At 38.4% G+C, this 25223-nt stretch overlaps 1 protein-coding gene across 1 annotated transcript in view; it reads right to left on the reverse strand.

Moving 5' to 3' along the window:
- The window catches only part of UBL3 (ubiquitin like 3), a 66220-nt gene extending 50569 nt beyond the window's left edge, over positions 1-15651 (reverse strand). Inside the window, exon 1 of the mRNA XM_006727982.3 lies at positions 14598-15651. Coding sequence (XP_006728045.1) covers positions 14598-14624 — 27 coding nt within the window. The 5' untranslated portion in view covers positions 14625-15651. The remainder of the gene's footprint in view (positions 1-14597) is intronic.
- Positions 15652-25223: the final 9572 nt, after the last annotated feature.

Raw genomic sequence — 25223 nt, forward strand, 5'->3', positions numbered from 1 at the left:
ACAAACAAAAAAATAACAAAGAAATAAAATGAGGCAGTATTCCCACAGCCTGGAATGTGAATCCTTAAGATATCTGGATGGCTTGTTCCCCATCTCCTTCAGATCCATATAAAAACGTCATTATCCTAGTGACCTCTCCCTGAACACAATATTTAAAGCCGACCAACACAAGCATACTCTCTTAGCGTTCTCTAACCCTCTTTCCTGCTTTATTTTTCTCTGTAGTACTTACCAACACCTACTGTACTCTATACTCTACTTTTTATTACTTACTTGTTTAATGTCTGTCTCCCTACTACCTAAATGTAAGCTCCATTAGGGGAGGAACTTTGTTTCATTCACACTGTACACCAAAGCCTAAAACAGTGCCTGGCATACAGCATATGCTCAACAAATACTTGATTAACTGAATGAATAATGCAAGGAAATAAAAAGAGCAGGGTTATTATATCAGACTAATAAGTATAGATATAAAATGATATCTAACATGGAAATTTTATTATTATTTTGAGTGTTAAAAAAATCTGTATAACTGAATAGTCCTTTAAGTATAAAAGACAAAATATTTTCTTTAAAGTTGTATTTAATATATAATATATTCAAATATATGTAATTAATTGTAACAGTCTTTCTATTTACAATCATAAAGTGAGAGATTTTATAGCTTGAAAAATCACTCACCATACTTGATAGCCACACTGAAAATCCACCACTTCAAGTATTTAAGTCCTATTAACATTTTCTCAACTTCCATTATAAATTACTAATTTCTTTTCTAATTTTGGCGATTATTAAATGTTAAGCAAAGGCAAAAAGCTTAAGTTAAAAATACCTGAATATTTGTATAATCACAGCAATTAGCTTTAAGACATAGTGAAGAGGATATGCTATAAGCAAGGTAATAATGGTCCAAAAGTTAGAGAAGTAAAAAACGATCCAAGAACACAAAAAAGCCCACCTAGCTGGTACTTCAGGAAAATTACCAAACATCTTAAATCTCACTTTCCTTATGAATTAAATACAGCTAAAACTAGAACCTACCTACCTGACAGGCTTGTTCTGAGAGTTTTCTTGGAAGATTAAATCTCTTGAGTGATAAGCTTGGTACAGTGCCTGTAACAGTCATTTATTCCTTTAATCCACAACTATTCACAAAGAACTGACTATACAAAAGGCACCATACTAGATACTAGCTATAGTGACAAATGAAAGATAAATATCTACTACTCATAGACTCTATCTATGGTCTACTGGGAAAACTGGGAAAGACAGACAAATGAATACAAGTGTGACAAGTTCTATGGAGGAAGCTATGAGTCCAGAGGCATAAACCAAGAGAGCAAGGGAATTCAACTTTAGATATGGTCAGGAAGTATCTCTGGGGACAGAAAAAATAAGAAGGCATTAGCCATATACAGAGGGCACTGTTTTAAGCACAGGGACTGAAATGTGCAAAGACTCAGCCTACCTGTGGAAAAGAGCTTATGGCTTCTGAGAGGAATCCAGTATTACTGAAGCCTCATAAGTCAAATGAGAGAAGATCTCAGGGACAGGCAGGAGCCAGATGATGACTCTGAACGACCATGGCAAGGTTTCGTGACTTTATTCTATGGGAATTTATTCTTCAATGGAAAGCTGCTTTAAGTTTTCTGTTTTGCAGAGGGAAAGATAATGCAATTTATGTCTTATAAACATCACTCAAGCTATTTTTGGAAAAGTATTTAGGGGGATGTGAATGGGAGTGGAAAAATGAACTCTAAGACTAATGCAGTACTCCAGGAAAGAGAGATGATGCTTGCAGCACCAGAGTGGTGGTATGGAGATGAAGAGGAGTTGATGGATTCCAGATATATTTTGTAATGGACTAGATCTGGGGGTGAGGGGAAGGGAGGATTCAAAGATGATTCCTAGATGTCTGACTTAAGCAATTGCTTGGCTGATGGTGGCATGGTAAGTAACATACTTAAGTATTTAATTAATTGTAGCTATTCTTAGCCACTTGTAGAATAAAAGAGAGAGAGAAGTGGTGAGTGTATAGCCAAAATTACAAAAAAAAAAGAGCAATTACTCAAGCTATGCGGGAACAGCAGTATCAACCATATTTCCCACTGAAAACTATAAAAGTGAGTAAAATACAAAACAAACAAACAAACCCAGCTATTTGAAGGCACAGAGAGAGCAACCAAGAGAGCCAGGACGTTAGGAACCAAGAGCCCACAGAGAAGGAAAACACATTGATATCGCCACTTTTTCCCCTTGAGTTATTTGCCAACTACCAGTACAGGGCATAAAGGCCAAGTGGAAAGCAGCATCCTGGAGTTCGTATCAGTCTCACTGGACTGGGAAGACAAAAATTGAAATTCTGTACTACCAAGTAGCCAGGAATTGAGGATCTCAGATAAAGAGGAATTTCAAAGAATGAGCCCAACATTCTGCTCAGTTTTTGCCCTCCAGAAATGTGCTGAATCATAAACAACATGGATTGAAATGCAGGAAAACTCAGCAAAAAGATGTTGCAAAGAGACTAAAAAGCCAACAGGGCTTTCATCAGCCTCACAATACAGGTGACCCTTGAACAACATGGGGTTTAGGGGTGCTAATCCCTGTACAGTCAAAAATCTGTATATAACTTTTGACTCCCCAAAAACTTAACTAATAGCCTACTGTTGACCAGAAGCCTTACCAATAATTTGTAAGTTATTTGTATTATATATGTATTCTAACAATAAAGTGAGCTAGAAAAAAGAAAATGTTATTAAGAAAATCACAAGGAAGAAAAAAATGTATTTACAGTACTGTACTGTAAAAATGTGTATGTGGACCTGTGCAGCTCAAACCTGTATTGTTCAAGGGTCAACTGTAATTAAAATTGCCAAGGCTTGCCAAAAAAGAAGCATCTTGGTAATTACTCCAAACTTTCAAATGAGACCATAGAAGGGCTATGCACTAGGAGTGAGGCTATTTGAATTTCCTGATAGCCCAGAATTCAGCCTCATGTCATATCAGTCACTGATGAATCAAAGTGACCAATGTTTTTCTAACTGCCTGCCAGAGAATATTAAAGCCTACCTGGAGAAAGATAACAACATTCAGATTCTCTATAATTTTTCATCACAATCTTAATAAAACACTACCAGTTGTCCTAGAAAAAAGGATCAAATGATCGAAAACCAGGCAACAGAAATAGGCTCACAGGTAATCTAGGTATCAGAGTTATCAAACAGGAACACTACAATGATTAAGATACTCAAGAAAATTGATGAAAACGTTGTGAGAACTTGAACCTTTGTAAATTTGGGGCCTGAAATACAAAATACAAAACTGAAATTTAGAACTCAAAAATTGGGTATAACTGGACACCGGACAGAGAAGATATGGTAAGTGAACTTGAAATCAGTAAAAAAAATATCCAAACTAATACACAGTGGGGTGGGAGTAGAAACTATGAAATGACCTAACATACATATAACTGTAGTCTCAGAAGGAAAGGAGAGAACTGGATAGAAGCAGTATTTAAAGAATATCAGCTAAGAAAATTCCCAAAGAAACAAAAGATAACAAGCCATAGACTCAAGATGCTCTACAAACTTTACAAAGAATAATTACAGTAAAAGTCATATATAAGCACACAGCAGTAAAACTGCTGAAAACCAAAGACAAAGATAAAATCGTAAACACCATCAAAGGAAAACACATTAACTTCAAAGAAGCAACAGTAAAACCAAAAGCTGACTTAACAGAAACAGTGGGAGCCAGAAGTCATAAAATAACTTGAAGGTGCGGAAAGAAGAGACCCCTCAAATATGAAGGTAAAACAAATACATTTTTAGGGCATATGAAGACAGAATTTATGACCAGAAGACCTGCACTAAAAGTAATACTAAAGGGAGTTCCTTATATCAAAGAAAAATGACCCAGAGGTAAATGCAGTGAAAGAGTAAGAAATGAAGGCTTCCAGAAAGGGTAAGTGTAAGGATAAAGCAAAATGAATAATGGCGATTTTAATAACAACATTATTATTATTACTACTACTACTGTTATTATTATCTCAACAGCAACAATACTGATGTCTTTGGAGGTTTAAAATAAAACATAACATGAAAGAGAGAATTGGGATTCAAGTATTTAAGGCCTTTCCATTTTCCTGGAAGCGGTAAAGGAAGTAACTTATGGCAGACTTAAATCAAAGATGTATACTGTAATCTTAAGGTTACCCATAAGGAGATAATAAAAGAATTTATAACAAATAAGCTAAGAGGGGAAATATGAGGGGGAAAAAATTGGATTAATCCAAAAGAAAGCAAGAAATGAGGGGGGATGTTATAAAGGAATGACAGTACAAGTAGAAAACAAATTGTAAAATGGCCAATCTAAACCCCAAAAATGTACTAAAGCAATTAAATGTAAAACAACACAGAGTATCAAGTTTAGTAAAAAACAAAACCCAACTATATGATACTTGAAGAGATTCATCTTCATCTCTAAGGACAAACAAAGGTTTTAAGAAAAAAAGATGGAAAAAGAAGCCAAAAGAAAAGTATACTACATCCAAAAAAATAAGCTTTAAAACAAAGATTACTAGAGAATGACAATAAAAGGATCAATCCAACAGGAAGATATAATTGTACATTTATTTGCAGTCAATAACTTAGCCTCAAAATATATAAGGCAAAATTTGAGAGAACTAAAAGAACACATTTGGAGATTTTAATACACTTCTCTCAATTGAGTGAAAAAAAGAAAAAAGTCAGTAGCAATATAGCAGATTTGAACATGATTAATAAGTTTGATTTAAGTGACATTAAGCACAGCACACTCAAATTTTCTAAAACTTGACCTTTTATAAAAGCAAGTGTCAATGAACTGCCCACAAATAAAATCACAGAATAATCCTAGACCACAGTTGTATTAAACTGGGTATCAACAACAAAAATATAGCTAGAAAATCCCCAAATGTTTAGATATTATGTAATATATTTCTAGATAATCCATGGATCAAAGAAGAAACCACAAAGGAAATTCTAAAATATTTTGAATTGAGTGATAAATAAAAATATGACATATCAAACTTATGAGATCCAGCTAAGTTGCATTTACAGGGAAATTTCATAGACTTAAATGCATACATTAAAAAAAGAAGACTGATAGTTAATGATCTGAGTATCCATCTCAAGAAACTTGAAAAAGAACAGCAAATTAAATTTAAAAAAAGAACTAGAAGGAAATAAATAAAGCTAAAAGCAGAACCAATTAGAAAATAAAGAATATTTTTAATCTGAAAATTGGCTCTCTGAAAACTGATCAAGATAAAGAGGAAGCACAAATTACCAGTAAGCAGATTTAAAAAGCAGGTATCACTTAGATACTATGAACATCAAAATAAATGAATAAAAAAGATAGCGTGTAGAATTATAAACCAAATTGGAAAATTTAGATAAAATGGACAAATCTCTTGAAAAGCAAAACTTGTCAAAATTGACACAAAATAGAAAATGTGAATAGTCCTATATATATGTATGTAAGAAATAGTTTCAGCAATCCCCACAAGAAAACTTCAAATGGCTTCACCAGTGAATTCTTCCAAACATTTATGGATGAAATAAAATTAATCTTCACAATCTTTTATTCCAAAGAATAAAAAACATTTCCCAGCCCATTTTATGAAGACATCATAAGCTTGATAACTAAATCTTTACTAGTCAATCTTTTTCATGAACAAAAATGCAAACATTGTAAATGAAATATAATATAGCATATTAACAGGATAACGCATAAAAAACAAGTTAAGGTTATCCAGAAATTCAAGGATGCTTTAAACTTAGTTGATACGACATCATCCCCAAATTTTAACACATATCCAACACCGAGCAACTACATTCCTAAGATTTTATCCTAAGAAAATAATCAGACAGGGGTGCCTGGGTGGCTCAGTCGGTTAAGTGTCAGACTCTTGATTTTTGCTCAGGTCATGATCTCAGGGTTGCAAGATCCAGTGGAACTGCCAAAACTGCCCGCTCCTCCGGCTCCATGCTCAGTGGGGAGTCTGCTTGGGATTCTCTCCCTCTCCCTCTGCCCCTCCCCCCCCCAGCTGGGCACAAGCTCAAACGCTCTCCCTCTCTTCTTCTCAAATAAATAAATAACTCTTAAAAAAAAAAAAAATCAGGCAAAGCACAGAAATATGTTTTTAAATATTCATTATGTCATTTATAATAGCTTTTAAATGCCCATGGGTATGGAATTAGCTAAACAATTTATGTACATCTATCAGAATCAGTTCAAAATTATAATATGGTTCTATACTTATTTGTATGGATAGCTGTTCATGATATACAACTAAATGAAAAAAGGAGCAGACAAAAGCAGGAATATTTCTAAGGCAAAGACACCAATTTTATATGAAAGTAAAGAAAACTGAAAGTAAAGAAAAAGTAAAAAATTCTCATATATCATGAGAACATTTTGTCTAGACACAATGAATTGCCATCTTAATTTAAGTTCATAAACAAAAGATATAATGCCTAACTTAGACCATTTTCATCAGCAGAAAGAACATTTTCTTCTCAAAATCTAGTCATAGAAAGTTGCCCACATATATATTTTATTTAGACCATAAAAAAATGCTACTGGATTTGAATCAATCAATAGAAAATCTGCACCATACGTAAGTAGCTAGAGTATAAAAACAAAAACAAAATACTCTGAAAGCACTGAATCCATTAAAAATCCGTGTTATATATATAAAGCAATAATAGTTTCTACATTCAAGGGAGAAGTTTATAGGAAAAATTCTATTGTACTGTATTATATTGTATATACATAAGAAGACTCAAAGTTCCAACAAGTTTAAAGAAAACTCCCTTTAATTCTAGCAATTAATAAGATAATCCATGCTAATTAAAATCATTCCAACCCAGAGGTTACATAGTATTTTGCAAAGATATATAAAACAGGTGTCATCTCTGCTATGCTAGCTCAGACCAATCAGTGGTGAATGCCTGGAGCAAGGGGTTGGTAAGGAATCTAAGGTATTCTGCCTCAGGGATTTAGCAATGTTTGCTCAGGTATGGTAGGGGGAAAGGGCTTAGCATGTTTATCACTACCAAATTCCTATCCTGGCTCTACCTTTTACTAGCTCTATGACCTCCTTATCCTCTCTGAACCTAGACTGTGAGAAAGTAAAACTCAGCTGTGCTGATAATCACACTGTGATGTCTCTAAGACACAGACAAGGCCAACAGAAGACCAACAGGCAACAAAATTTCTCCCACAGCCACACCAGAGTTCCAAAATGACTAACATCTGCCCCAGTCCCCTTCATTTCTCCTGCCTCCTAAACAAAGACTACTGACAGATCCAATTACTAAACCCACCTCCACTTCATGGCCCGTAGTATACAATCCAGAGCTAGTCTTCACTTCTGGTTTCTCATTAGAATCATTCAGCATAACCCAAACCCTACCCCAAACTTCTCGCATTTCCTGTTACTGAGGCTAAGCATGGTTCCTCAGGCATGTGCTCTTCCTTGCTAGAGCAAGTCAATGACCTAATTTGTTTCACTACAGATGCATTCCTGGTGGTCTCCTCCTGGTAGGTAGTAGCAGCTTCTTTACCTATATACCAACTATATTTATTCAGGGTCACTGTGAGGATTAAATAAAGTATTATCATGTAAAATGCCAAGCAGCTGCTTGGTATAACAAGTGCACAACAAATATTACCTTCTCTCTCCTATGCACTCAAAATAAAGCTATACATGTAATTTTATTTTTTAAATCATCTACCTAGTTCCTCACTATCAAAAGTCTCCATCTGTGCAAAACACACTTAAGAGCCAGAAAATAAGCCCTTCAAGTAAAGAGAACTCTAAGCAGCCAAAACAGACATGATGAAGTCCATGAAACAAAGATTATGCACTTTACTATAGGGCAACTCCTGAAAATCCTATGTGGACACCATTTGGTATTTTTAACATACTTCAATAAACTTTAAAAATCTGGTTTCCACACCCACAGCAAATTAGAATTAGCAACTGTAAATTGCTAGCGAGGGACAGGTAGGCATACTGACCACAGAAAAATATAACTGTTCAACAAAGCAGGAAACATTAAAACTACGCATCAAGCACAAGAACTTAAAATGCTCAGAAATCTGCAGTCGTCTTATACAGTGACTTTTAAATTTTTTTTATTATTTTTTTTAAAGATTTAATTGTTTATTTTAGAGAGAGAGAAGCACACATGCGGGGGTGGGAGAGCAGAGGGAGAGTGAGAGGGAAAGAGAGACCCTTAAGCAGACACCTGGCTGAGTGGAGAGCTCCACACGGTTTTGATCCGAGAACCCTGAGATCATGACTGAGCTGAAATCAAGAGTGGGACACTTAACTGATTGAGCCACCCAAACACTCCTAAATTTTTTTGACTGAACATCCCAACTATAAAACACTTGAGCATATACCTCCAATATATGCATATTCATTTGTAAATCATATTTTACATGTACTGTAAAAATACTAAAACACAAATTAAAAGATTACAATATTGTTTTAATTTTAACTATTAACTATGTTAAATATTAATTTGTTTTAATCTTGCAATCACTAAAAATGCTATTACTATTAACATTTTAAGTGACAGCACTGTTATTCAATGTCTATTTTTTAAAATCTTGCTTTCCTAATTTGTGAAGTTCAATGTATTTTGACATTTTAAGAACTGTTGTTAAGTCATAACTGAAAAACTTAGTTCACAAAGATGCACAGATCTTTATGGAAGACTATGTCACTTACTGGTTTACTAAATCGTATCACTTTTCTATTCTATCACCAACTTTGCACAAGTGTTTGTTAAAAGTCAGTTACCAGATGTCAGCGTTATGAAAATTTTATTTTTCCTGCTGTCAGATATTTTTGCAAGCTCAGTAGAATGTGTTGTTTTTAGGTTTCTAACAAATGGGTCCAAAGTCCACTGAAATTCTCTGTAAGATTTTTCAACGGACTGGAAATGTCTAAACATGTTTTCAAAATGTTCTCTCCATAACATTAGTTTCTTCTGAAAAGCAGATACTTTCTCACTTATTGATTAAAATGTCAATTTTGCCTTGTAGAGACAACTTAGTGTTTGTTTTCTCAAAAATATCTGCTAGGTAGCATAATACTGATAGCTTCTTGTCATCATGGAAAATATCAGCATCTATAATATTCCTCTTTTGAGAAATAAAAATGTGTAATTCAGCTTTGAGTTCTACAACTCCTTTTTTTTTTTAACAACTCTTTTAAATACTGACAGTGAACCTCTGCTCCCCTTCTCAATTCAAAGTATCATAGATTCTTTTAAAAAGCATTTTTTAAAGTAACTATATAATATACTGTAACAGAAAAACTACAAAAACTTTGAGAAAGTCAAGGTGCTGTTGTTGGCCTCCACATTACAGAACGCCCACAAGTTCCCTCAGCAAACCACACTCATTGTAACCATCTGAATGTGGACCTAGAAAAGCCTCAGAGCCAATCCATATATTAATACAAAAGCTCCCACTTTTTGGAGCATAAAATAAATAAAGAGAAATTCTAATATTTTCATTCTCACATCTCAACTGACTTGCCTCATGTCACTTTGTAAATTACTGACCTAGTGAAGGGGCATAAAGCTTCACAATCTATATTAGGTGCTCAGGGTTTGAAGTTGTAGCTTATAGAATAATGACATGTTTACACAGAGAAGTACTCAAGGAAGAACATACATTGAACTGAATCAATATTATTCAAAGTATGGCTCTAGGTCATCAAAAAGAAGTTAAATTATGTGCAGTATGTCACACTCAATAGGACAGTAGTCCAACTTGTTAGATTGGGGTATTTCCAAAATAACTTCATGTATTCAGAAAATTTACTGTTTCAGAATGATATTCCTCAGGGAGCCCAGTTACCATGAATTCTACAGTCACTTTCAGGTTTTTCCCCCAGAATGAGAGGAATTCTTAAAGAATAGAGTTAAGAAGCATATACTTCAGTTTCCTACAATATATTTACTGTTCCATATTAAGAAAATTAAGAGCCATCATTAACCAATCACCAATTTAAAAGAATTTCAAGCCTTAATATTAAAAATACATTTTTCATATTCAAAGTAGTAACAGAAGCAGACATCATATACTTCATATTTAACAACCTAATCAGTAGTAGTAGTATGGAACAATATTTACTTTTCTATAAGTAATAGAATAGTGCTCTATGAGTCAAGAAAATCACTCATTGGCTTTTAAATGTGTTTTAAAAATCATGGGAGATGTAATATAAGACACATAACCATATAAATTTGACACTGTATAAGAAGAATCTCAAACACACTGACAGAAAATGGTTCACACTTGAGCGCTAGAAATGAACTAAAAGCGGTTTTCACAGGAGAGGGACATGAGCTGGAGTAGGATTTAGAGCCAGATAGGAAAAGGTATTCAAAGCTGAGGTAAATTGTCTTTTGTTTTTGTTTGTTTGTTTGTTTTAATTTTAAATGTTTTTTTTTAAGATTTTATTTATTTATTTGACATAGAGAGCACAAACAAGGGGAGCAGCAGGGGGAGAGGGAGAAGCAGGCTTCCCTCTGAGCAGGGAGCCTAATGCGGGGCTCGATCCCAGGACCCTGGAATCATGACCTGAGCCGAAGGCAGACACTGAACGACTGAGCCACCCAGGCGCCCCCGTCTTTTGCTTTCTTAATGAAAAATGTCTAATTCAGAACACCAAATGTAAGACATATTCAAGTAAAAACAATTTAGAAGAACATGCCATTTGAGATATATTATTTATTAAACTGTTCACTGTCACGTACTTACATATGTAAACGTACTTATCTACCCTTTAGCTTCATAAAACTTCCCCACTTATACTTGAAATAAGAGCTCCAGCAAAATAAAGAAAAATTAAAAGAAGCTGTAAGTAAACAGAGCATTTTGGGGCACTAGATCTTAATAAACTCTTTCTTCAGAGTTAAAAACTTTCTTCTGTCTGTACCTTTTTCTAGCATGACATCTTCCCCTGGTATACGTTACATCCGTCATTTTACTTTAACTTGGAAAAGTGATAAAAGTTCACTTTGAAAGGAAATTCGTTTTAGTAATTTCCTGTCCACCAGAGGGCTCCCATATTTCTCCACAAATAAAAGAGATCTAACATTACAATAAAAATAATCATTAAGCACTGAAAAAACTCAAATTATCATTATCTTCTTTAACCCCAGACTAAAAATTATTATATCTATTACAATTTCTACATTAATAGCTTAAAAAGATAAAATGTTTCAAATACCAAAATTGCTTTGCTATTTTTCTCACACTGTCAATTTCTTTCCTAGGTAGGGCTTTCAATTTTATAGATATCATAAAATATAATTTTAGTCCAAAGCTCTAAATAGTAGCTCAAATGTTTTCTATAATACTCATATAAATAATTTATTTCTTGATAATTTTCCCAGTCCAGAAAACAAAATTACCACCTTATCTATCCAGCCTTAGGCCTTACGATTAACAGAAAGAGTAAACATTTTCTTTCAGAAAACCTACAGTCATTAACATAATTCATCCTACAATTATTAACAATGAATACTGCCCCATCGTGAATTATGATTTGGGCTGGGGAAAAAAAAAAAGAAAATGAATCATTTAAATACAATGTATTACAATGATATTCTGTTCAGATATTTTTAGGTTTTTTTTCACAAGTTAGTTATTACACTGGAATGTCAGTATATCTCTTAGTTCAAACTCAATCACTTTTAGCAAAAGAAAACCAATATTTTATGTAAATACACTTATATATAGGACATATTTACAGAATGTTAATTGCTAAAGTACCAACTGTAAATTTTTTTAAAGAGTACAGCAAATCCATTCACTAGGGGTGCCACTCCCCCTCCAAACAGATCAACTTGCTAAATTCAGATTATAAAAAAGAGACTCCTTATGGTAAACACAGAAATTTACTGAATGTTTAGAAATAAATTTGAAATGTGAGTTATATTTACAAAACAAAAAAAGATGCTAAAAAATCGGTTTTAAAGTCAGTCACAATCATTGCCATAAGAAGACTTTACCAAAAACATCAACTGATCTAGCAATTACTGTAGCTCAACAATGAATTATCTCTAATGAAAAAATGACAGAGGTTATAATTTCACTGCCCCACTTTATCTCCCAACTATGATTTTCCTATACAAGGACAAGAACCATTAACATGTAAAAGAGGGTAACATTTGTTTCTACATAGCACAGACTAGCTGACACCACTAAGAAACTTAGACATTTTACTACACCTTGCAAAAATGTATGTATTCATATTCGGAGAGTACATATCCTAATCAATTAGGAGTTATGTTGCAAAAGAAATGTCAGCTTGTGGAAGGAGATGGCAGGTAGGGAAGCTAAGGTTGTTCAAGATTCAAAGTGGTGAAACTGTTCTCACTTTAAGTCATGAATGTAAATGCAAACTGTCAATTATTGATATGAAGAGTTTAACAAATACAAAGCATTTAATCAACAACTTCTAACCATATTTATCATGTTATATTTCAAAAAGTTGAGAATTGTAGGCACTTATCAAATAAAGGCACTTTTTAAGCAAAAATGCAATATAAGTAATAGCAAATAAAGGTTTAAGAGGTTGTGACATTGGGAAAAAAACCTCAAGACTTCCAAGAAGTTGAGCAGTTAGAAAATGAGACATAAAAAATACTGAGAACAATCTAATCTGAGCTGTAGATTAGACATACTCTGAAACAGCATCATCAGGGCATTATATGTTTATTACATAATACTGCTTTGCCCTTGCATATCACCTTTAATCAAGGGATCTCAAAGCACCACCGAATCAAGGCCTTAAAATACAGTCTAAAACAGAAATAGTTATATTTTATAATTGCACCTCTTAATAAAACCTTGCCACTACTTCCCGTTTCCCCGATCCTAACATTAGCTGCCGAACCTTCTTTTGACTTGGAAATGGATTCCCCAAATCATTTCAATTTGTAACTGGTGCTACGCACATTCCAGCTTTTCTTCAACACCGGGCCTAAAGAAAGTAGTGGCACTGTTTTAATGACACAAATCTGTTTCATTACAATTTCTCTGACAGAATAGAGTGAACATATCTTGCACCGTGCATGACGATAAAAAAAGGGAGACTTTAGAGAACAAATCTTTGCTGGAAGCGATGAGCCCCAAAAAATACTCATCAGACAGGGGAAACAGCATTTTCCAACTCAGTCCAGACACCTTTCCAGGCAACTTCAAAAGTAGGGTAGAGGAAACCATGTCCAGCTTATCCTTAAACGGGCAGGAGACTATTCTCCCGTGGGCACACCAGGAGGGAAAGGAAAACTAAAGGGACAATGCAAGAGTTTTAAGACTCAGGAAGGAGAGTGTAAACTGCTGTGTGGCCACACAACAGACTGAATATTGTGGTTCCTATACATTAAAATAGTACATCAAATTGCAAATCAAACATAAGCAAAATGTCTTTAAACCAAGGTCAAAATATGCCATTTGCAGCTATTTAGGTTTGTCTTTAAGTCTGTAAGTGAGGTTCGCTCCTACAGAAACATCTGATATTTTAAAATTTAATCAGCAAAGTTCAATTTTGTTTTTTCACTGGAATACACGAACACTCAAATCCTAATGTTATGTTAACTTCAATTCTTTCATAAACAAGATCTTTAATCTTCCTGTTAATTGCATTATGTTTGTCCCTAGGACTGCAAAGTGTAATTTCAACTCACACAAACCCACCACCTCCCGGCACTGTAAGCCTACAGGATTCCTGTTAGTCAACAGACTCATTTTAACAAACATTAACCTTTAGAAACAAGAAAAGCATCAAAAAACAAGAGTACTTTTTGTTTCAATTTCTCAACATTCAAAGATCAAGGCTCAATACTGTGTTTTATTAGCTTTTAAAAGTCCAATGATGTAGTACTACTAAATATCTGGTACAAAAAGTCCTGGAAATTCGTAAGTAGTACCAATATACGGTCAGTCTAGATTTGTGAAAATTCCAAAACATCTTAATATTTCTGTTGCCATAGTTGTTCACCCAGACATTTCAAAAAGCTCACGGCAAATTCTAGTAGACTTTTTCTTGAAGACATACACGTCCCTTCTCTTGAAAATACCAAGTTTGTATCTACTGCATTAATGATCTCGTCAGTATCAAAGAACAAGATTCCGGTTTCCCCGTCTACCTCTGTATGTAGTAGGGACACCGGTCCTCAGCTCTGCCTACTGTCATTGACGTTTTCAGAAGCTTTAAGATACAAATGTTCAAACCTTTCTGGCAAAGAGGGAGATATTCACTTTGAGCTACACTGCCACATTTCCCCTACTTCTCCACTGTCTTTAATGATTTAGAAAACACAACCAAATGAGAAAAGCCATATTAAAAGCGGTACTTCCTAAGAGGGGGAACCAGAACCTCCAACTTCTCCAAATCTCCCAGCACCGTGGCTTTTCAACAGTCCCCTGCAAACCGTCACCCCACGCCTGCAGCCTGATTAAATAAGATTGGAAACCACAATTAAATCAAAGAATGTCGTAACTTATCCTTCACTTACCATATCTGCCGGAACATTACTGGACATCTTGCCGTTTGATACACACCCAGGTATTTACCGGGGGAAAAAAATACAACAACAAACAAAAAAGAGCAGAAGTTTTCAAGGTACAGCAATCAGCCTTAACGATCTTGACTGGTTCGTGATGTGCTTTCCAAAAAATAAGTTATTTCAGAGCCAAAGTGCCGAGCTGGCCGAGGTTCCGAGCGAAGACAACAATCCCCAGGAGCTGTGTGGCCGGAGCCGGAGAGAACTCCCGGGATGGCAGCAGCAGCAGCCCCCGTCGTCGTCAGCGGCAGCGGCGGCAGCAGCAGCCTCAGGACCGGCCGCGCCAGGTAGACCGAGCCGAGTGACACACGGACATGGAGCGGGGTGGGAGGGGGTTAAATCGCCTTCCTCCTTTCCCAGCCCGGCAGTGATTCACACTTGCTCCCGAGTCAAGTCCTCATTAAGCAGGAGGAAAATGACCCGGCGTGGATGTACATAGATAACTATGTGGCTACACATGGACGCGTGAGCAGTGAGTGGCGGCCGCGATGGGGCCGGCGGACGGCGCGGGGCAAACGGCTCAACTCGCGTTGCCGGGGCTGGCGGCCGGGCCGCGGAAACCCGCGCTCAAGGGCATTTAACTAGTTGGGAGCCGAAGCGAAAGGCCGGGGCGGGGGGCGCGGGGCGCTCGGGCCGGGCGGGAGACCCCACGGCCCCTCGGGGCTCAGGCCGCGGGCGCCTCCGGGCAGCGGCGGGTCTCGGGGCGCATCGTCTCCGGCTTCTCGGTGCTCCTCTCCTGCCTCCGCCTCCCCGCGTCGCCACCTTCCCCTCCCCTTCGACGCCGACTCCGGCTGGTCCCCGGAAGAGGCCGGGTCCTCCCTCTCCTCAGCCAGGGAATGGTTTCCTCTCGGAGCTTTGTCTCTCCTCCTCCTCCACTTTTCAGTCCCAAACGCCGCAGCCGCCTCCTGTCATCGCCTCTCAAGCCAACATGGCGGCGGCGGCGGCTGCTTCCTGAGCGCAAGTCGGGGACATGGGGAGAACACTTGCCCCTCCTCGCAGCCGCCGCCACCGCCCCCGCCTCCCCGCCCCCCTCCCCCCTCCGCGGACACCCGGTGCGTCACTACGGAGACCACCCTCGAGCATCATGGGAAGTGTAGTCTACGCCGTGGGGGGGGGGCGGCCTAACGCGTCCTCGCTGGACTCCCTAGCCACGCCCCTCTTAGCAACAGTTGCTAGGAAAGAACTGCTCGCTTTAGCCAAGCTGCCGCCCAGGAGTTAGGTGATACCCGCTACCAGGAGTGCTGTGCGTTTGCGAATTATTTGGAGAAAATAATTCTGGACAGAGAAATTCCCTCATGCACAATACACATACAGACTGAAAATACGGTTTACCTCCGAGCAGAATCATTCATTTTAATGACAGCACGCTCTCCACATCCTGCAATCTCAAAGCACTTTATATAGTGATTTCATCTAGGTCTTTTCAACATTACATTTGGAAGATCAGAAGCAATCATTGATTTCCAATAAGGTTGTAGAAGTTCAACAGGAACAAGGATCTCATTAAGCAGGGAGAATGTTTGAACATGTGTTTCTTGAAGACCTAGGACCATAAAGCTACAATCTAGTTGATTGAAATTACCAAAAACTGTATTAGGTACAATAGTATATCATGCCAAATCTATATCAGGAAATAGCTGCTACAAACTACACTGGGATTCACCAGTTTACCAGGCTAGCCCCTAAATTCTATTTAACTCAAAATGTAATAAAAAACCTACACACCCACAGTGATTAGCAAATAGCACAAAATCATACTATGGGTGAGACTAGACTTAGATGAAGAATATGTCTATTCCAAATTTAGGAACAAAATTCAGAAACCACCAATGTCTATCGGAATCCATATTCAGATCTCTCAGGGCTTTGGCAGAATATTTTAGCTAGGGCAGTCTCAATAAGACACCTGTATGAGAATGCCAACGGATTTAGAGTCTGAAGACCAACCTACAGCTTTGTGACCTCATCTGTAAAACAGTCTTGCCTACCTTCCAGGGGTAAGGTAGGAGCAGTTGCAAGGATGAGTTAATGCATGGGAAATAAATCACTTTGTAAATAATAATGCATCACCTGATAGGAAATGTTACTACTCATTCATTCAGCAAACACATGATCCAGGCACTCTGCTAGGCACCAGAAGCTTAAAAATGAATAATCCAGACACTGTCCTCAGGGAACTCATTGTCTAGAAACCTATGTCATTCCCCAGAGCAGTCTCTCCAGTCAGGTTTGTCTCATTAGAATGGAAACTCACAGGACGTTTAGAGTATTTGCCTCTTGAGTAGCCTGGATGAAGACATTCCAAGCACTCCTAGTGATCTACATCAGCCTGTAGTGAGTTAGGGTGATAACCAGGAAGGAGGAGGATAGCTCAAATTTACAGAGAAACAAGAGGACAGAAGAAAAGAGAGAGAGAGAGAGAGAGAGAGAGAAAGGCCCATATCTCACAATTAGGCTCAGGACTTGGTCTAGAAATTTCCAAATCTACAACAACATGATTTTCCATGGCCTCTGGTACTTGGGTGCTCATTCTCCATCGTTAGCATCCATAGAGCCCTCCCCACCAGCCCTCCTGGAAATAAGGGCAGTTGAAAATGCTTGAATTGACCAATGAGTTCAGAAGGAATATTGGAACACATTTGGAAGGCTTTCACTGACAAAGTTAGTTATCTACCACTCCCCTAACCCCAACTTTTATCCAATGACTGCCCTGGCCAAGCCTGTGCTGGGTCTACATGCTACTGGAAGCAGAAGAGGACGGGACTTAGAGAAACTCCAGCTCCCACTTCCTCTGCAACTCTCCCAAAAGCCAGACAGCAAGGGGCGTCGTGACCACCAAGGCCAGCCCAAGACCTTGGCATTGCTGACACATGACATTGCTATTTGTTGCCAGTTAGCCCTGCCACCGCTACAAAAGGCACATCCTTCAAAAGTAAAATCACTGCACCTACCTGTGTTTCCAATCATTCTTCTAAGAGAGGCTGAGACATGATTCTCATTATAAAACTCGTTATAACTCTTCCCTAACAGAATTAAAGCATTAGGGAGCATTATTGAACACAGTTTCGAGTTTTTCTACGATACTGTTTTTACTCTCTGCTTTCTAGCTCGGGCAGATGCAAAGGGAGGCTGAGGAAAGAGCCCCGTTGTCCTCAGCGGGGAACAGTAATATCTCCTGATACTATTCATCTACCATAAGCACCAATTTGAAGAAAGGGAGGGACAGCATTTTTGTAGCAGGACAAAGAACTTCCCAGAAAACCAAAAGACCTGGCTCTGTCATGAATTGTCATGTGACCTTTGCCAAGACACTTTGCCTATCTAACCCTCAACTTTTTCATCTGAGGAGGTAGGACTAAATCTCTCAGGTTCTAAGAGTATTCTAAGAGTCTATGAGTGTTGAGTGACACCTATGGCGTGTTAAAAATATCTTCCCCAAGTGATTGCTCATGGGTATGCAGAAGGTTTTGGGGGGAGGAGGGGCAGATGATGAAAATGTTTTAAAATTAGATTATTGAGATGGTTGCACAACTCTGTGTGTATACTGAAAACCATTAAATTGTACACTTTAAGTTGGTGAGTTTATTTTTTTTATTTTATAATTATGGTAAAAGACACATAATATTGACCATCTTAACCTTTTTTAGGTACACAATTAAGTGGCACTCTATACATTTCCTCTGTGGTACGGCCATCACCACTATCCATGCACAGAACTCTTCATCTTGCAAAATTGAAGCTCCATCCCCACTGAACAACTCCCCACTTGCTCCTCTGTCCAGCCACTCTACTTCTTGTCTCTATTAATTTGGCTCCTCTTGGTACCTCATATAAGCAGAATCATACAGTAATTGTCCTTTCGTGAATGGTTTATTTTGTTTAACATAATGTCTTCAAGGTTCATCCATGTTATAGCATGTGTCAGAATTTCCTTCCTTTTCAAAACTGAATAAATATTCCATTGTACGTATGTACCACATTTTGTTTTTCCATCCATCCATTGATGGACATGTGAGTCGCTTCTGCCTCTCCGCTATTTGCAAAATGGGTGAATTTTATGATATGTAAATTGTATCTCAATGAAGCCGTTAAAACTATATCTCCCCCATCTGCCATGTAAGGGGTCTGAAATGATTTCTATCTAAGGATCATTCCTTAAGGGCCTTCTCAAGGAAACTCATGAATTTTAACTAGACAGAAGTATTACTTTCTGTGAGACCAGTAACCTTTAATCAAGTATTACTTGGGTTGATTATCTCATTATTCCATCCAGTCTCAGTTATTAAAGATCTGGGACTAGGATAATGCCACAAGAGGCAGAGAAAGGTCTGCAACAATGCCTGGGGGAAAGGGGTTGGGGGCAAGGGGTACGGATCCAACAGCATTGCCAAAAGTGGAAGCAAGAGCATTGAAGACAACCTTTGCGACCTCTGTCCAACTTTGCCCAAGGCTGTCCTGGTCCTCTTTAGTTCCAGTGGAAGAATCATTTCAAAGGTTAATTTTGTAAGATTAGACATTTCTTTCTCTTGAGAAAATCTACAGGAAGCCCCCTAATACCCATATAAAGACCCCCAACATAGAAGGGGTCTCAAGAAATGTTAATTCCCTGCCACAACTGTTCAAGGTCTTTTCTCCCAAAGTAGAGATAATTTGCTTACTGATTTAGTAATGGGCTTTCCCCACTTTAGTCTTTATTCTTTCCGGAGCAGAATGAATGTATGTGTTCCTCTGGTTTGAGAATTGTGATCTGAAGGAGTTTGGGATCTGAAGAACAGAATTAAATTGTGTAAATCAAGGAAATAGATGGGACACTCTGGCTGACTTAATTTTACTCCCAGGAGCACCCTGCCCCCCCCCCACTGCAAATATGGCCTGCCCTTTTTTTTTTTTAATTTTTTTTTTTAATTTATTTATTTGAGACAGAGAGAATGAGAGACAGAGAGCATGAGAGGGAGGAGGGTCAGAGGGAGAAGCAGACTCCCTGCCAAGCAGGGAGCCCAATGCGGGACTCGATCCAGGGACTCCAGGATCATGACCTGAGCCGAAGGCAGTCGCTTAACCAACTGAGCCACCCAGGCGCCCTATGGCCTGCCCTTTTAACACTACACTTCCCTAACCAGAGATTCTTAATATGGTCCTCTTAAGAGTCACAAGGAGCCATTTAAAAAGACAGATGCCTGAGCCCTACCCCAGCACAACTAAGACAGACTCTCCAGGGCTGGACCTGGACCTGGTATTTTTCAAAGCTCCCCCACATAATTCTCATGTACAACCACGGTAGAGACACTATGTAACCTAAATACCTTCAAGTCCAACTTCCCTCCTTTTCCCCCATCAAGTTTCCTTTATAGGACTGATAACCTGAAGATACGGTGATTTGTCTAGGTGGCCTTTGGCCACAGCCATAGTGATTTAAGGAATAATCTTTCACACTTCTCTCTCCCACACCCCACGCCCACCCCATTGTACTCATTTAGCAACCAGAGCATTGACCTCACCTTCCTGATATAGCCCAAGTCACTCTCTCCCAAGACATTTCTCTCCTTTGCTCAGAGTCCGGTAAGAGATAGAGAAAAAAGTCTAATGGTGCCTTTTGTCTGTATGTTTTGGGTTACTGTCCTGTTGTGTGTCCACTTGGATCCACATAATTTAAAAACTCTTAAGGGCTCTTGGAGCTTGTCCAACCCCCAGCTCTTCATTTCACAGATCAGGAAGGCACTAGTTTCATGGGAGACCAGAACCAACTCCTTAAACAGTGCTTGTTCGACTACTCCCTGTCCTGCCAACAAAGTTCCACAAAAACAAATTCTTTCAGTCCAGGATGTATTTTCTCTCTGCCTTTTTTTTTTTTAAAGATTCCATATATGTGAGATCATACAGTATTTGTCTTCCTCTTGACACTTTCTTTTATTCCATTGTAGGTATTTTAGAGCTAAGTGCTTTGCAAATATATTCCCCAGTTTGTAGGTTGCCTTCTCATTTTCTTTTCTTTTTTTTTTAAAGATTTTATTTATTTATTTGAGAGAGAATGAGAGGGAGGAGGGTCAGAGGGAGAAGCAGACTCCCTGCCGAGCAGGGAGCCCGATGCGGGACTCGATCCCGGGACTCCAGGATCATGACCTGAGCCGAAGGCAGTCGCTTAACCAACTGAGCCACCCAGGCGCCCGCCTTCTCATTTTCTTAACAATATCTTTTGATAAGCATAATTGTTTCAGTTTGATGAAGTCTTAGTTACCAGTATTTTTCTTCAATAATATTCTGTCTCCCTGCTTACCTCTAGGTCATGAAATTATCTTGTTTTCTACTTTGTTTCGCCTCTTATATTTATATTATTATATATTTTTATAGTTGTTCCAGCACCATTTGGTGGATTGACTTTTCTTTTTCCATTGAATTTATGTGGCATCGTTTCTTAAAATCAGCAGACTCTATGAGAATAGGTCCATTCCTGGACTCGGCTGCATTGGTCTATCCATTGATCTCTTTGTCTATCCAAGTCTTGAAGTCAGGCAGTGTATGTCCTCTAGATCTGTTCTTCTTGTCTAAGATTGTTTTGGCATTCTAGATGCCTAGCATTTCCATATAAATTTCAGAGTAGACTTATCAATTTCTATTTTTAAAAAGCAGCCTGCTGGTATTGAGGTTCCATGGGTTCTATAAGTCAGTTTGGGAAGAAGTTACATCTTAACACTATTGAGTTTCTGCTCCATGAATGTGATATTCCTCTCCATTTGTTTAGGTCTTCTTTAATTCCTCTCAGTCATGTTTGATAGTTCTCAACATAGACACTCTACATGTCTTTTATGAAAGTTATTCTTGAGAATTTTATTTATTATAGACACTATTGGAAATGAATTAAAAATTTTCCCAATTATTTACTGCCCATATGTAGAAATACAATTAGTGTTTTATATGTTGACCTTGTATTCTGAGACCTTGCCAAACTTACGTTTTAGTTCTAGTCATGTTTGTTTATTTGTTTTAATTCCTTATGACTTTCTACATAAACCATCAGGTTGTCTTCTATTTCTAAAATAAAGAGTAATATCAATATTATAGAAATACAGGAAATTAGAAAAACTATTTTCACATTTTTTTTAAAAGATTTTATTTATTTGACAGAGAGAGACACAGCAAGAGAGGGAACACAAGCACAGGGAGTGGGAGAGGGAGAAGCAGGCTTCCTGCCGAGCAAGGAGCCCAACACGGGGCTTGATCCCAGGACCCTGGGACCATGACCTGAACCAAAGGCAGATGCTCAATGACTGAGCCACCCAGGCCCCCCACTATTTTCACTTTTTATGTATTTCCTTCCAGGTATTTTTTGTGTATGTGACTTCATATATTTATGTAAACATAAATTTTTCTTGTAAATATTAAATGAAAATTCATTTCTTAAACATAAAAAAAATGTGCATGTTTACAAATGGCTACCTAACCTTCCTATTCTTCACTTTTAAATACTCCATGCTATTCTGTCGCATCAGTGTGCTACAGTTTAGGAAATCATTTTCTTTTTGGAGGACTTAAAGATTTGCTCCCAATTGTTTGGTTTCTGTGCATATAAATCTTTCCACATTTTGAATTACTTGATCAGGCGAGAGTCCAGAAACTTATTACTGAGTCAAAGTCTGTGAGCGTTCCTCTGGTTCTTGAACTACAGAGCCAAGTTCTTTTCCTGCTCAGAAAGCTACCTATGAATGAGAATACTGACCATGTTAGCATCTCCAGCCCTTACATGTATCTATAGCTGTATCTACGTGTTTCTGATACATACATATTCCCTTGACACAGCCGCAGTGCACAATGGTAGCAGGGAGAGTTGTGAGCCCCTCTTGGATAATCTCATCAGTTCCTCCCCACTCCAAGGAAAGATACACTCCAAGTAAAAAAGATACGCTCCAAATAAAGCAAAAATACACTATAAATTGCATAGCAAACACAGTTTCACACACACACACCCGCACCCACTCCAACCAGATAGAAAACCCATCATATTTAGACATTGGGGAGCTGGCCCTGCCTATGTATGCTAGTTTATTAAGCTAAAACACACACACACACACACAAACAACAACAAAAAAACCCAAAAACCCTGTGCTTTGTGGTTGTTCATTTTGCATTTTGAGGATTTCGATCTTTTTTTTGTGCCTAAGAAATAAACTTTTTTTTTTAAAGATTTTATTTATTTATTTGAGAGAGAGAATGAGAGACAGAGAGCATGAGAGGGAGGAAGGTCAGAGGGAGAAGCAGACACCCTGCCGAGCAGGGAGCCTGATGCGGGACTCGATCCCAGGACTCCAGGATCATGACCTGAGCCGAAGGCAGTCGCTTAACCAACTGAGCCACCCAGGCGCCCAGAAATAAACATTTTTGAGGGACTGACCTTAAGAAAGCAGAAACAGTGCAGCAAATGCAGTGATGTCTGCGGCGGGTGTGGGACTAAGCCCGGAACGCCTGCCTCACAGCTGGGGCGTCCCCCGACCCGCCCCCGGTGTGGGATGCGATGGGTACCCTCTCCATCCCGCAGGACCTGGGAGAGAGATGCGGGATGCAGCACAAGGACAGCGGCAGGACTTCCGGTTCACCTGTTAGTTCCCCAGAAGACCACTCATTTGGGAGCTTGCTTCTGGACTGTAGACTCCCTGTCTCAACCCTGAGGGGTCATTTTAGAACAAATACCAATTGATAAAATTCTGAAGTTATGTTCTTATTTACAAAAATGTACTGACATAACACAGCCTCTGGGCCACTGCAGCAGGGATGGAGGAGGTGGCACCAAGCTTTGCTACAGATCGGCAGCCTTGTTATTTATCTCATAGGCTACATCCACCTTTCCATCTGTGTGTGCCGTGGGTCTCTATCTACTCCAGCTACCAACTTCTGAAGGGCCAGAGCTGGGTTGTACTCATCTTTGTATCCCCCAGAGCCTAACAGTGAGTTATAGCACCCCAAAAAACTTGTCCGTACTTACACTGAAGAGATGAATTTTTAGAATTCTTTTCCTACTCTGTGACTTCTGTTAAATGAGGGATGACCTTATATTATCTTCAGACCTGGAAGTGTGTCTCATTCACACAGAAATGATACTCAAGGCTTAGCTCAGTTGCTCTCCATGACTAAGAGTATATGCCAACAGAAAAGAAGGCAATTTCTGTGTGAAGGCTGGAGTTCACTTCTGACAAAACACAAAAGTTGTATTTTCTAACAGTAGCATGTTTCTAGCTCTTTCTTGCTTGCTTGCTTGCTAACATACAACAATATGAATTGGGCAGTCTAAGAATTCATAAGCCAGGCGCCTGGGTGGCTCAGTTGGTTAAGCGACTGCCTTCGGCTCAGGTCATGATCCCGGAGTCCTGGGATCGAGTCCCGCATCGGGCTCCCTGCTCAGCGAGGAGCCTGCTTCTCCCTCGGACCCTCCCCCCTCTCATGTGCTCTCTCTCTCTCTCATTCTCGCTCTCTCAAATAAATAAATCTTTAAAAAAAAAAAGAATTCATAAGCCACCAGAAAAGTAGTGTTTGTGTTTTGCCTCCTACTGATGTCCCACAGTGCCTTCCTTCCTGACCTGACCCTACTTTTGCTCACATGATTGAGGCATCCAGTGCTAAAGCTGAAAGGGACCTAGAGATGATATCATCTCCATCTTTTTTAACAAATGAAGAAATAGAACCCTCTTGAGAAGCAGCCACATTTTCTCTATAATTTTCAAATATGCATAAGAATGAGTTTCCTCCAAGATGTTCCAAGAAACAAAGAGATGAAATGGTTCCTAGTGACATTATGTAATTGTTGAATTATTTTATAATTTTGAGTTAGGTTATGACAAACACACCAAATAAGTATAAGATGTATTATTGAATTGGTATCAAAAAGCACAACATTATTCTTCGTTTTCATTGTCATACAAATCAGCCCACCATCATAGGGTTATTCAACGAAAAAAAAATTTTTTAATGACAAAAGTAGTAAAACTCTATCCAATTAAAAAAAAATCCTAGGGTGCCTGGGTGGCTCAGTCCATTAAGCATCTGCCTTTGACTAGGGTCATGATCCCAGGGTCCTGGGATGGAATCCAGTATTGGAGTCCCTGTTCAGTGAGGAGTTGGCTTCTCCCTCTCTCTCTCCCTCTCGTGCTCTCTCTCAAATAAATAAATAAAATCTTAAAAGAAAAAAAAACTAAAATCTTAAATCAACATTATATTCCCATCAGTGTAGGCAAGAGAACTCTCCTTACCACTAATCTTATGGCATGAACTGTAAATTCAATTCGTTTTTTACCCCGGTAACCTCTACCGTTAGTCATTTTTGGCACTAGTTTTTTTGAGTGATTGATCCATAATTATCCCACACTGTTCAAATTGTTTTCCTATTTACCAAGGGAGACAGTGACACTGTCTATTAACAAATATGTTGCATATTATATTAATATTTAAGAGAGCAGAATAACGAATCAAAGACATTTCTCCAAAGCCTCATGTTTGCTCTTGAACGCTTCCAGTGCGCGTCACATTGACAGGGAGCTCACCACAGTTGGAGAACGACTGGAGCCAGAGAGTGGCCTCTGTCATCGCTGATTC

This window comes from Leptonychotes weddellii, chromosome 3, assembly GCF_054177405.1.
Source record: "Leptonychotes weddellii isolate Sample4059 chromosome 3, ASM5417740v2, whole genome shotgun sequence".
Taxonomy (NCBI): Eukaryota; Metazoa; Chordata; class Mammalia; order Carnivora; family Phocidae; genus Leptonychotes; species Leptonychotes weddellii.